The sequence below is a fragment of the Manduca sexta genome, unplaced genomic scaffold (genome assembly GCF_014839805.1).
Source record: "Manduca sexta isolate Smith_Timp_Sample1 unplaced genomic scaffold, JHU_Msex_v1.0 HiC_scaffold_2513, whole genome shotgun sequence".
In the NCBI taxonomy this organism is placed as follows: Eukaryota; Metazoa; Arthropoda; class Insecta; order Lepidoptera; family Sphingidae; genus Manduca; species Manduca sexta.
Window position 1 is genome coordinate 8,839 of NW_023593485.1, and position 13,485 is coordinate 22,323.

At 35.0% G+C, this 13,485-nt stretch overlaps 1 protein-coding gene across 1 annotated transcript; it reads left to right on the top strand.

Annotated features, from left to right (window-relative positions):
* The first annotated feature begins 662 nt into the window (after positions 1-662).
* Positions 663-10,889, top strand: LOC115442857 (claspin). Its single transcript, XM_037446070.1, is given in 6 exon segments — positions 663-829; positions 831-1,684; positions 1,687-2,684; positions 2,687-3,448; positions 4,380-4,479; positions 10,778-10,889. Coding segments are annotated over 6 exon segments (2,910 nt in total). The 5' UTR covers positions 663-722; the 3' UTR covers positions 10,867-10,889.
* Positions 10,890-13,485: the final 2,596 nt, after the last annotated feature.

The following is a 13,485-nucleotide window of genomic DNA, read 5'->3' on the forward strand; positions in this document are numbered from 1 at the left end:
TTCGGTGTTTAATATTTTCATACGATAATATCGCTGTTTGTGTTTTATTTTTAGCTTACAATTAGAGCCGTTGTTTTATTTTATACTTTGTTTTTTTTTATTCGAAAACAGTGGAAGTAGCATTTATTTGATGCAATAAATAAAATGTAAGAAATATAATATACTTTACAACTGAATAGTACGCACTTGGTCTAAGGTATTTTTGATTTTAAGACTTTGTTACATTTACCAAAAACCAGTTACAAAAATATAATGCAGCTGCTGGGATACAATCCATGTCTTATTTAAAAATTCTGCTAATCGCTTCTCCAAAAAAAGATTCTTAATAAATTAATATTATTATTGTGTATTAAATAAATTACGTAATCTTACTCTGATTTAATAATCCTGTAGAGCTCAATAACAATAAGACTCAATATTTCTCTACATAATTCTACATGTGAATCCGTTATTTTGAAGAAACGCAAGCGCTACAATAACGGCCATCTGCCGCGGTGCAAATCATATAACAAAAGGTTTTTTGCCCTAATGCCGGCGGCTGCAATGTTTGAAGTTAGTTTAAAAACGGGTTGCAGCCGGCAGCCCCAACTTCTTTTTTAATTGTTGTCCAAGTGCTTATGTTTTGTGTGCTTCTTCAAAACTAACAAAAATATTTCGTTGTTTCAGAATGTGATCGCAACCATCAATCAATGACGGTAACATTCATCTGACCAAAGCAGACAATGCGGTCACAAGCTTCAAAACCTGTACCTAAGAAAGGGGATTTAAAAACAACTTTAAAGGCATCAACTTCGAAACAAAATAAAAAGAAGATTGCTACTTCGAAAAAGTAAAAAATTGGTAGGTAAGTCTTTAGCGAAAGGTCAGAAGAAGAACAGCAAAGATGATGTTGCAACTAAAAATGATGAAGAGTCTACAGTTAATAAAAACGAAACAACTCCAGATACAGCCAAGGTTGGTACGTCTAGAACACGAAGCGACTCGCCAGCTAAAAAAGCAAAGAAAGATCCTAAGGAGAAAAAAGATACGGTTAAAACTACTGCTGAAACCAATGTAAAGAAAACTGCTGTTAAAAAACCTGTTAAGTCAGAGAACAAAGGAAAGACTACCAACGCACGTGCATCAAAAGTTGGAAAAAATAATGACCCAAAGTACAAAGCAAAAACTGAAGCAGCTAAGAAAACACCAACCAAATTTTCAAAGGTAAAAACTGTTATCAAAAAGGGACGACAGGAAATCAAAAGAAAAAATCCATCAGCAAGGCAAGAGCCTCAAAAAGAGCATAGCGAAATTGAAAACAAAGATAATAAAAATAGTTGCGATAAGAATAAAAGTAATCAGGAGAAGAAACAGGAAATAGAGCAAATTAAAAAAGATGATATGATTAAAGAACCTAAGGAGACAATAAGGGATGACTCGTGTGTTGACGGGGGCAGAAAAACAGAGATCAAAATTATTACTGAGAATTCGCCTGATAATAATTCTTCTAAAGCATCTCCTACCACCCCTACAGATACCCCGAAAACTGAGACCGAAAGGCCTCCGAAATTTTTTACTTCAAGTCGATCTCCAAGGACTGTAGACATCGATGTAAAATGTTTAAAAAATTCAAAAGGAAACCTAAGTGTTTCTGAGAGGTTTTTGTCAATGAAATTTGAAACTAAAACTGATGACAATTGCAAAGACAAAATGCTTCAAACACGCTAGTTTCTCAAGGCCCAGACATTGATGTGTACACATTTACTGAGAAAGTTGATTCTCCAAAAAGTATTTTATCAGACTTTCGAAGTCCTATAAATAAAAATGTCGGGCGGGTGCGCCCGATAGCAAGAGTAAAAGGAACCGTTATTGATAAAAAGACCGAATCGGAAAAGAAAAAATATTCGCCACATCGACCCATCGAAGAAGTAGTTAAGCAGTTAAAAGCTAATAAGAGGTCTGAAGAAATAACTACACTTGAGAACGAAAATACCGATGTCGCTACTTCAAGCGTAGAAGCAACCATTATCGCTAGTGAGACAGAACATGACGATAAACCAAAACCAATAGTAAGTAAATCTTATAAAATGGTTGCCAGAAAATCAAGTGTAACTGGAAAGCCATTTAGTCCAATAAAATTTTTGGATACGGAACCAACACCGAATAAAAACGAAAAATCATGTAAATCTAATCAACCAGTAAAAAAATCTCCTGTTAAATCGAAGAAACCTATCAAAAAAAGTAGTTCATCTGATGATGAACTTGACACGTCAAAATTTTCGCTTAACACCAAAACATTTAATTATTCTTCATCGGAAGAAAGTGTTAACGAGTCTAATGACGATAATGAAACCAAAGAGTCTTCAGGATCAGACACGTCTAGAAATAAAAAGCAAAGGAATAAAAAGTATAAGAGGATAACTGACAGCGTAAAGAAAACAACTTCTAAAGAATTAAAAGAGCTGTCGAAAGATTCCTTAATTGACTTAAAAGATGACTGTGCTCTTTTGGGTGGGGAAAAACCCAGTAAGAGGCGTCTTAAGCTCTTATCCATGTGGACTGGGCCTAAAAAACATAGAATGGCCTCCTTAAATGCTATAGCTAAAGTCCACTGCCTTTATGAAAATGAAAGCAGGTCACATATGGAGCTGGGCCTAATGAAAACGGTGGATAGACAACTGTTACCTAGCACGTCAAAAGCCCCCTGCTATCTAAAAAGAAGGAATCTAAACCGAAAGAGGAAAAACAAGAAAGTACATCTGAGTCCGAGTACGAAAATAAAAAAGAAAAGAAAGATGAAACTTCTGAAAGTTCCGACGATAGTCCGCCACAAAGGACACTACGTGGAGTACCAGGCATCAGAAGCGCTGGCAAATACTGGGATCCAAAATCGTCTACATCTTCCAGTGAAGATAGCGAACAAGACACGAAAAAGAAGGCCGGACCAGATAAAAAGAAAATCACCAAAACACCTACTAGCAAATCCGATTCTGATAAACCACCGGCAAAAATGAAAAAGACAGCTGGCGTGCCTGTAAAGAAAAAACGAAATAGAAATGAAGTTGTTATGGATCTGAAAGACATGGTCGTGCAAAAACGTATGGCCAGTCTAAATGCCACAGCTATCTTGGCCGCTAGTTATGAAAAACGGTCGCCTAAATCTAATAAAGATGAAACAACGTCGGACTCCTGCAGTGATGAATCTTTTTCTCAAAAGCCAAAAAACGTAGCAGCTTCCGGCGTTAAGTCGGAATCAAAAAACGAAGAAACTAAAAAAGAAGTGGATGATGCCGCGTCGGCGGACCGAAAGCAGAAAATGGAATTTATAGTCAATCAAGATACTGATGTGACGATAACCGGTGTTTATTCTACACACCATCACGAGGGATTCTGTACTGTGTCGGGTATGCAGTATCGTATATCTTCTACAAGCCACACGCAGACTACGGCGACAGCTAATTGTGAGAAGGTAAATCACTTGTAAATTAATTATATCGACTTAATCGTATATAAATTTAAGGCACGTTTATTAATTAAGGGTGTAGGTGTGTTATCGGTAGAAAGTCGGCAAATTGGTGGGCGCATAACCCGAACGTAATAAAGACGGCGTGCCCGGTGGCGCTTCGACTCTCATTAATACCCAGTAATGAAGTAAGTTCTATGTAAACACGCCTCGGGACCTCATCCGCACATTATCCTTCATCGCTTTACCTCCAGAAAGTTATCGTAGAAAAGTAAACCTTTTGTACGTGAAATAAGCAGCTAATTTCAAATGGGAGATTATTATCAAGTGGGGCGCGAACGATTTACGCGTGAAAGGAGTAATCATCGTACTACTCCGGACGCAGATTATATCGTCTGGCGCATTAATCCTTATTAATGTTAAATCTTTAAAACCTCCAGTATAGTAACGCGATATAAATATTTACGCTATTAGTATTTATAATCAATTAAGCCACAAGAAGCTGCTGCCGTTACAATCGTGGTCAAATTAACTTGCGGATGTTTATATTACTTTTCATTTTATGTCTATTTTTACTCAATTAAAAACACAATTAATTTTGTTATACATGAATGATTCCAATAAAGATCTATTACAGTATTCCAGCGCAACCCAATATTTGCCGAATTTCTTAATCGATTTGCAGAATAAACCGATAGCAAACTTATTTTCCACCTGACCTCGCCGAGACCTTTTTCCTTGAATCTCTCGTACCACAAAGTTGTTTCGCAGACTTTATTGTTTTTACATAAACTTTCGCGGCATGCTCAAAGCTGAGGAAGAATATCAAAGAAAACACAATTTGTGAAGCTGATCTTGATAACTATTAAATATAAGTTTTGAGTTTATTGCGGTTTCCTTTGAGCCCGCGTCTAGTTAAGCACTGGTTTATGTACAGGATGGTTGTCCGAGGGAGGACGGGGCGCGGTATACTCCACTCTCGGCGCTGTCTTCTATGCAGCCGCCTGCTGAACACACTCATAATCATCCTCATCCAGGTAAATAATATATTTATCGTTTTTTTATATAGTACTTCTGCTGTAGTCAATTTTGTGTATAATTGAGCTAACTCTACCGTTGTAATGACTGATTTCAATTTCACCTAACATAATTACTTTGTTGTTACGAATCGCACGGTAACATTTCCGAGAGGTTCAAAAATGCCGGTAATCGAACCCATGATCCTTCTGATTTTGTCGATGCTTGTGGAAAATGACGACCCATGACTTGTTGTATTATTCGACCCACATTTACTGGCTTTCTGTAATTAAAGAAAACGCGAAATATTTATTACAATTCAAAGATAGACATTATCTTCGCGATGCCCCGGTAAAACTTTTCAGAAAAATAAACAAAAAATATCAATATAATTTTTAGTTCTTTAGCCATAGGGCGCGTTTGAGACAGCTGATCACTAGTATATCTTTTAAAAGTCTTTAACCTATTACACTGTTCTATGTTGTAACATCTCACAGACGTTTGTGTGAAGGCGCTTGGTAGACGTTTATTATTCAAAGTTAAAACATAATATAATGTAAACTGAGTGTACTTTTAAGCATATTATTCAATTCCTTTGTCGACAATATTTATAAAACGAAACAAGGATATATGAGATAACAAACGATACATTAATTTTGTCCCACTGTCTTATCGTTTTACCACTATCTCCCCCTTTGTCTCAAGCTGCTACATTCGACCTACGAATCCTTCATACAACGTCATATTATTTCGCAATAAAAAAATGGTTTATTCATGCCTGCTTTATATCTATTTGTTCGTTATAGTTGTTAATTAAGGTTAGCCGTGCTCAACCTTTTATTTAAGCGACAAAGACATCTTTATTGTTGTGCCTCGGACCACAACGTAGATTCATTGAGCTGCATAGGTTCTAAAAGCGTAATTAAACTTTAACATTTAAAATTATTTCAATAAAAAGTATTCACAATTAACTGAATGATTTTATTCTTATAAGATCAGAATACAATTTAAGAGATCTTGACTGAAGTTTATTTAAGTTTAGTATTTTTTAATTAAGGCAGGCCTGTTGCAAAAGCTTAGCGGGCCTTAAGTTGCGTATTAGATTCGTTTGTGAGATCGTAAATCATCCACAGGCCAAAATGTCTTCCTACTTCCCAATCACTACAGAATCATATTATTATACATAATTGTAATTTTAATATAGTTTAGGTATCATAGGTCTGTAATTTTATAGTACGTTTCAATTCATTATTTATGTCCGTCTCATTTATTGCACGACACGCAATCCTCTAACTGTCAAATTCCTGTAAAACAATGCCATTATACTGGCGTACTCGGGCTAGTTTAATTGGCTATAATGCTAAGATAACAATCACATATATAAAAATGAATTGGTGATAATTTTAATTTATGTTCTTCGTAAATATTTCAATATCCTGGTGTTTTAACAATTGAACTAAGTAGAATCATTTATGGTTCTGGTTTCTTATAGTTGTCACCAAGACAGTTGAAATTCTGTCGTTTCGCTTTTGTCGTTTGAAATCCCAAAACGAGTAATTATTGTGTAGATATTAAGTAGCATTAACTTGTTGAATAGCAAAGCAGTTAACTGTTGGGTTTCTAAAATAACTTTATTGAGACAGTCTGCACAATATGTAAACTAAGTGTAAAAGCTAAAATGTGAAATTGAGCCTTATATCTTTAATGATACGGTTCGAGTTTCTGAATAGACCTTTATTGTTTTAGCGCCAAATGTATATTTCTCCATCTATATTATTATAATATTTAACAACTTCTTATAAACTTTTAAAACAAAAAACACGTTTTATTTAAAGGTCAGAAATCTAATATATTTTTGTTGACATTATAAACCCATACAAGTCAGTAAGAAGTAAGCCTAAAATTTACTTGAAGCTGTAGACAAAACGTGTGCACGCCGGTGGGTATATACTATATAATAATATCCATCGAGAGTTGCCGGTTGGCCCGTATCGACGGTAAATAGGTCAATGTTTTCGACGACACGGCCTCGGTCGCTCCGGCGCACTTCGTCTGTGTCGCGCACTACGCTCGCTTTACGAAAAAATCTTATCATTTGTGTTGCTAATTTAGGAGACCTCATTTCTGTTTTCTTTATTTTCAATGGCTCTTTTAAATCCTTTGTTGGCTGTATAATTGGCAACTTAACCATGGCAGGTATTTTTGTTTTCCATTTACATTAAAGTTATTTCGTGTTGCTGAACTTATTTATATTTACCTACTTGTTATTTATCATTATTATAACGTTACATAGCTTTTATTATAATAAATGATTTACCATAATTAGCCTTTGCTATTAAAAGTATCAGTAAAGTCAGATGTCCTGACTGGACCGTGACATATTTAAAATAAAATCAAAGGCTTTCCCAGCGCCAAGTTAAAATGAACAATAGGCAATTTTTTGTAAGGTGTTTGCGGAGCCGGCCGATGTTTGTTTGGACGGCGCGGCGTTTATTTATCATGGCTGAGCACAGTTTGCTAGTTGTATCTCAAACATCTTATAAACTCAAACTTAACCGTCTACTAAGACATAACACAACTCGTTTGGCGGGACGCCAAATGTGCAGATGTCAATGTTGGATCTTGGCCTCTGGAGACTTCCCAGAGAATATTATAATGCCTATTAACATAATCTCCGCTGTTTTACTCTCATTTGCCAACTAATGTGCCCCGTGAATTCTGCAGATTTGCTTCGTTTACACCAAAATGCACGTCTTAGTGTTTTGTTAAATACCGTGTAGCTTAATTTAAAGCTTTCAAACTACTGGAACAAGTAACAAGTGTGCAATCTGTTTTAGTTCCATCTTACTTAGTATGTCGTAGTACTTTATATTAGATTTCTGACCTTTAAATGAAAACATAACATTTACAGAAACTGTTAAATATAAATTATTTGGAATTTGTAAACAAAAACGATTCCTCTTATTTAGATAGCTAATCAAGACTTAGAAAATTAATATAAACTGAGAAACAAGATATAATTTGTAAATATAATATGAATTCGCGTTGTTTATCCCCAGAGAGGTAAGCAGAGGTGCAACTAGTGTACTCACTTTTCGCCGGAAGCATGACAATTATAGGAGCACTGAATATGCATATTTAAAAAATATTTTCACTGAGTTTCCATAGCATCCGTATCGTAGTGGAGGATAGGTTGGCAATGTGCACTCCAGATCGATTCCCACAAAAGTACGAACCTTTATAAGTTGCCTATATTATCATATTAGATCCGAACTAATTGTAGAATTATCATGTTACCCCTCCAACTCAAACTGCGCATAGACTGTACCCAAATCTTACACTGACATTGTTTCAATACATCATTGTTCATGTTCATTTTAACTTTGTCGCATTATGTTCAGGATAGCAAGTCGAAAGGCTCTATACATCCTATTCTGCCGAAGTAGACAGTGGAAGTTTTTCGACGAGTTCGCTTATTATACTGTCGCTTGCAGTTCAGTTCTCACACCATTTTTTCATAAGATTCTGCATTATGTCATTCATATTTGGTAACTCCTTACACCACAACATACGAAATACTTTTGAGTATTTCCATTATCAATCATAAAATAAATTTATGTTAAGATACGTATAATTGATATATTTTAGATTCTCCTAAGTCTAATGAAATTGCCAATTTCAAATTGGTCTTCTCACTAAAATGCAATCTGATGTATGCATTTAGTACAACTGCAGATATCTCGATATTTTACCTCGCGGCAGAGAAAAATGCTGCAAACTAATTTGTAATTGAAATTCACCTCCCTATGGTTTCCAGTATGCTGGGAATCGCATTCAATCTTGATTGAACAGGAATAAATTCAATGACACTTCTTGTGTGAATGGTCAGTCTAAAAGAAAATGAAACGCGTGCATAGCTGACACAACTTGTTATAAATCCCGATCTATTAAAGAAAGATTGGGATAAAAAGCGATGATACAACACGCTGCGTATGAGGTTATTTAACGCGATATTTTTTTCCGCTTTCAACTCGTAAGTTGTGGCAATTTGTAATTGTCGCGGTCCGAACATGGCACGGTTCCAACTCTCCCCCTATCCCTGAAGATATTAAATAGCGGGCACTTATCTAAGCACCCGTCCACCGGCCAGACTCCAAATCAGCACTATCTGAACTGTTTGATATTCCATTTAATTTTATTCGATGATAGCATACTTAATTGAATTATGTTCGGAGCTTATGCTTCTTTGTTCGAGTTTAAAATAACTATCTAAGGTGTGTTTTCATACACAATATAAGAAAAAATTTAAATACATTATTTGTGTTTTAAAATTACGTTGGTAATAAATGTAGTGCAATGGATATTTTAAATTAGTGGTTTGATAAAAGGAATCGTTTTTATTCTTGCTTATCCTTTTTATAACAAGCACAGTCGTCAAACGTTTCCAACATGCATATTTCATTTGAGGACTCACTTTTGCTCGCGGCTCCGTCCGCATGAAATTGTTTTTATAAGATAAAAATCCCGCTTTATACTTTCTCGGGACAAAAAGTAGCTTATATTTTAAATTAGATCTCTAGCAATATATCGATGAAAATTGCATTCATTTCCATGCAGTAGTTTTTGCACAATGCGTGTACAAACATCAAAGCAGACAAAAAATCTAAAAACTGTTTGTTGTTTTGGCCTTTGTTGGGCTAATAAAGACCCCCATATTAGTTTTTCTTCAATATCTATAATTTACAGACATCGGCCTATTACAGTTTTATTATGTGTGTGATAAAGCCAAAAAAGCTATAAAAGTAATTTTTAAGAGTCTCTTATAACAAAAACAATTCATAACCATCTACGAAGTACAACGTAATAGAGAAAAGTTTGCTCAGATTGATGTTAAAATTACAGGCCGCGTTGGATTTATTTAATTTTCATCTCGGGCTAACTCGAATTTTGAGCTGAGCATTTAATTTTCATAGCTTAGCGAAATTCCATTTTGGCAAAACCCGATTAGTGTCTAAATGCGCAAGCCTATTTGTTATCTCGCCAAGAAAAACCGTTTCGACATTTCACGACACAAATGAACAAAAAATCGTTCGGTACTCGGAAGAAAAAAGGGAAGTTGTATGAGTTAATCATGAAAGCCGAACGCTAATCGCTTCGCATTCGGTCCCCAGATTCACTTTTTTGTTGTTTGTCGTCCGGATAAAATGTATGACAAGTCTCAGATATGTTTGAAGTGTGTTTTATCTTTATTTCTTTTGTTTAACTTTGTGCCTTTTTGTTCGCCTTCGATGGGGAGCGTAGTTGATGTGGTCGTTTGAAAACACGTGTTTTATTATGATTTATGTCGGGTTGAAGAAATTTATTACATGCTTATTCTTCTAATACTGTGTTTGTTATTGAATTAAAAACATTTGCGTGTCATTAATGAGAGGATGATGGCGTAGTTATTTTTACAGCGGTCATTTTTTTTATTTTTTGTCTTCTATCAGATACGAATAAGAAATGAATTATATTAAATAATTAATATAGAATATATACTATTTATATAAAGGTAATAAATACATAAATCTAAAGAGAACGAGTTCGGCTTCAAATCGCTTACATTTTTAGCAATAAGACAATATGAGATGATTTAATACCGTTCGAGGATAGCCAGTAAAATAATGAGCTTTGGGTGTTTTCCACTTCTAGCTTCATCTCTATTATGCAATATTACATTCATATTTCCGACTCATTGAGTATACTTTTTTCGCATCGTTGACTACGAGAAGTCTCAAGCTGATTTCTTGCCCTTATTAACTTTATTATCACTTCCATCTTCTTTAATCATCCAACAAGTTTTTGTTGGATGATTAAAAAGATGGAATTGCTAACATCGTTTTTTTTAATATTGACAATCCTTAAAGCACTGTACTGTGCTGGTTAGTTATTTATGAAAAAAAATCATTTTTTATTTCTCCATCTGAAGCTTTACATCAATAAATCTAGGCCGACATAATCCTTGCGGCCGTCGAAAGGACATATTGGGCTAATTTTTCAATGATCACATAAAAGTTGTTCGTGTGGTAAAATATATCATGAACAAATTAAATAGCTGTAAAAATCACATTGTCAAATAGTACTTTTATATTCAGCCAGGTTATATTTTGACCAATAACATTTTATAGTTTCCGGTTGTCGTTCATGCTTTTATCTGACGATTGAAAAATCTACCCTAAGTATGCTACATTTGCGGTATTCAATGCCATACTATAGTAGTAACTAGTAAGCATATAGGTTAATAGTTTAATAGACAATTAACAAGGTGATAATGTGCAGTTCCGGAGCTGGGCGGGCTGGCGCGCCGCGCGGGGTGTTCCAGCGCGTTCTCAGCACCATCGCCGGCGGCGCATCACGAACCAGGTTAGTGTACACCTCGACAGCCCCTCCCGCCCCTCCCTCTAACCCACTGACAGTTCCCGTTGGAACTTGTTGAGGTGATAAGTTTGTAGATTGTTTTGTTAGTATTGCATGAAGGATTGTATCGTGTCTCAATAATACGTAAACTGATTTGTATCCCGAATGTAGAAATTTAGAAAGCGTCGTTTCTGTTTTTTTATGTTAAACCCCCTATTGAAGAGAGTTTTACACATGTATTACATTGAGCTTTGTGTCTACAAAAATACGAATTCAAAAATCTACAATAACCAGGGCGTGAATTAAAATTGCTTATATAAAATAATAGCTAAAGCCAATTATGTTACGAGATGGTCTCCGACATTTCTTTCTGTTTTGTAGTAACTACAGAACCCTGCAATCAGTATGGCATCCTCTTAACCAACGCATAATGAAATAATTGGACGCAATTGCGGTTGCGGTAATGAATAAGTTTTATCATATCCCATTACGGAATAAAAGATGTCCCGTTAATTGGCTTACAAGCTTTTGATTGTGAGTTGTATTTATTTGACAACTGAATGGTAATGAAAATATTAAACATGTCGGACGGCGCGTGAATTTGCCATTTAATAAAACATGTAATATTGTTAATTATTTGGTGTTGGTACTAATATTATTTCAACTATGTTATATTTGCATCAGTAGCATAGCGTATTATTTTAGCCGTGTCGTAATAAAAAAATACTAAATATTAGATTATTATATAGATATATACAAACACACACATTTTCTATCCTCATACACACAAATACATATTATATTTATACACATACCGTACATATGCGCTTTGTCCTCAAAAGATTTTGTCCGCAAAATTTTATGTTGATGATTTTTTTCTTTCTTTTCCTTTATGATACTTAATGCCTGTTACTCCATGTTTCAATAAATATTAGGTACTCATCAGAAATAACATAGTTAATACGAACCAAATATAAAAGTTATGTTTTCGATTATCCGCCCAAATAAATACTAATCAAATCAGTACCTACTGTTTACATTAGCTGTTTTTTACGTTTAGTGACGAACTAATTTACTTGAACTCTATACTGTGAATATAGTCTCAAGCGACGAGTAAAGATAATTTAACAAAAATCATTTTAAAATTCAGAGTGATACAGTACTCTAATTCAATTCCCCGCAATTTACTGCACTGCAAAAAACCATAACTACAAGCTATTAAAAACCAACATTTCAATATTTGCCAGGAGATTAGCCGAGCCGCGTTCTTGTAAAATAACCAACTTCAGAGCGTAGTAATAAAAAATATAGAAGCAAGCTAGTGACTGTATCTGAGAGTTCGTTTTTATTCAGCGTCGCAAGTTCTTTCAGGCCACGGGCAGTCGGTTAAGTAATTAATTCTTTTGCCGGTCTGTTTGAATAAATCACTTGGCGGACAACTTGAGCATTATAAAAGTTGGCTTTCACATTTTGAAAGTTTAACTTCAATCAAATTTATTGCATCGCTTAATGACGTCGTACAAATGTTATAATGGGTCTCATCTGGGTTAAGTTTTTGAGTCAATGGCTGTTTTGTTTTTGACGCTTTGTAGGAATAAATTATTATATGTTATAAATATTTGAAATATCGTTTGGATTTACAGTTGTACTCGATATTTATGACTGTTTATTTATACTCTTTTCTCTACTAGTAGTATTGGTGATATCCGCATTACGACACATATTAACAATCATGAATTCTGTTCCTGCCGGCAAACCCACAATTGACGTATTTAATTATTAATTACGCTTGGGGACTTGTTGATTTGCTTTATCAAAATAAATCATTACTACTTTTAATGCAAGCCCATAACTGTTTGATAATCTTATAAAAACAATGTGTGTGATTTCACAAACCGCTTTGGTGGCATAGTTGTACTACGTGCGCGGTAAGAAAACTCTGAGGTCCCAGGTTCAAATCCCGGGTCGGGCAAAATCATATTAGGATTTCTGCTCAAATAGTCTATATTGAACCCAATATGGCCCCCTATCACATAACACACAGGCGTAATGTAGGCACTCTAGTTGCGCTTCTGCCTTCCCATTCGCGGATATAGGCGTGATGCGTGTTTGTATTCCACTAGCATTACTAATTACAGAACGGTAATTGATTTGATCACCTCTAGAGATGTAGCTTTTCATTCATATATTAAACTTGAACTACTTCGACGTTTTATCTAATTGAGTACAATATTTATTTCTTTACTTTTAAAACTAAAGTAAAATATAATGTGAAATATTTCGGTAGGTCTTGTCGGTCCGAGCTGGACACAAAACCAGCTCGCATATTTTATTAATGAATATCTTGTGTAATTGCTAGATAACCTAGAAATCAATTAAACTATCACAACTAGAAATTTATATTTATAGATTAATTAATAATAATAATATCAGCCCTGTATTATATACGGTCCCACTGTTGGGCACGGGCCTCCTCTACTGCTGAGAGGGAATAAGGCCTTAGTCTACCACGCTGGCCTAGTGCGGGTTGGTAGACTTCACACACCCTCGAAAATTCCTAATAGAGAATTTCTTAGGTATGCAGGTTTCTTCACAATGTTTTCCTTCACCGTTAAAGCAAGCGATAATTC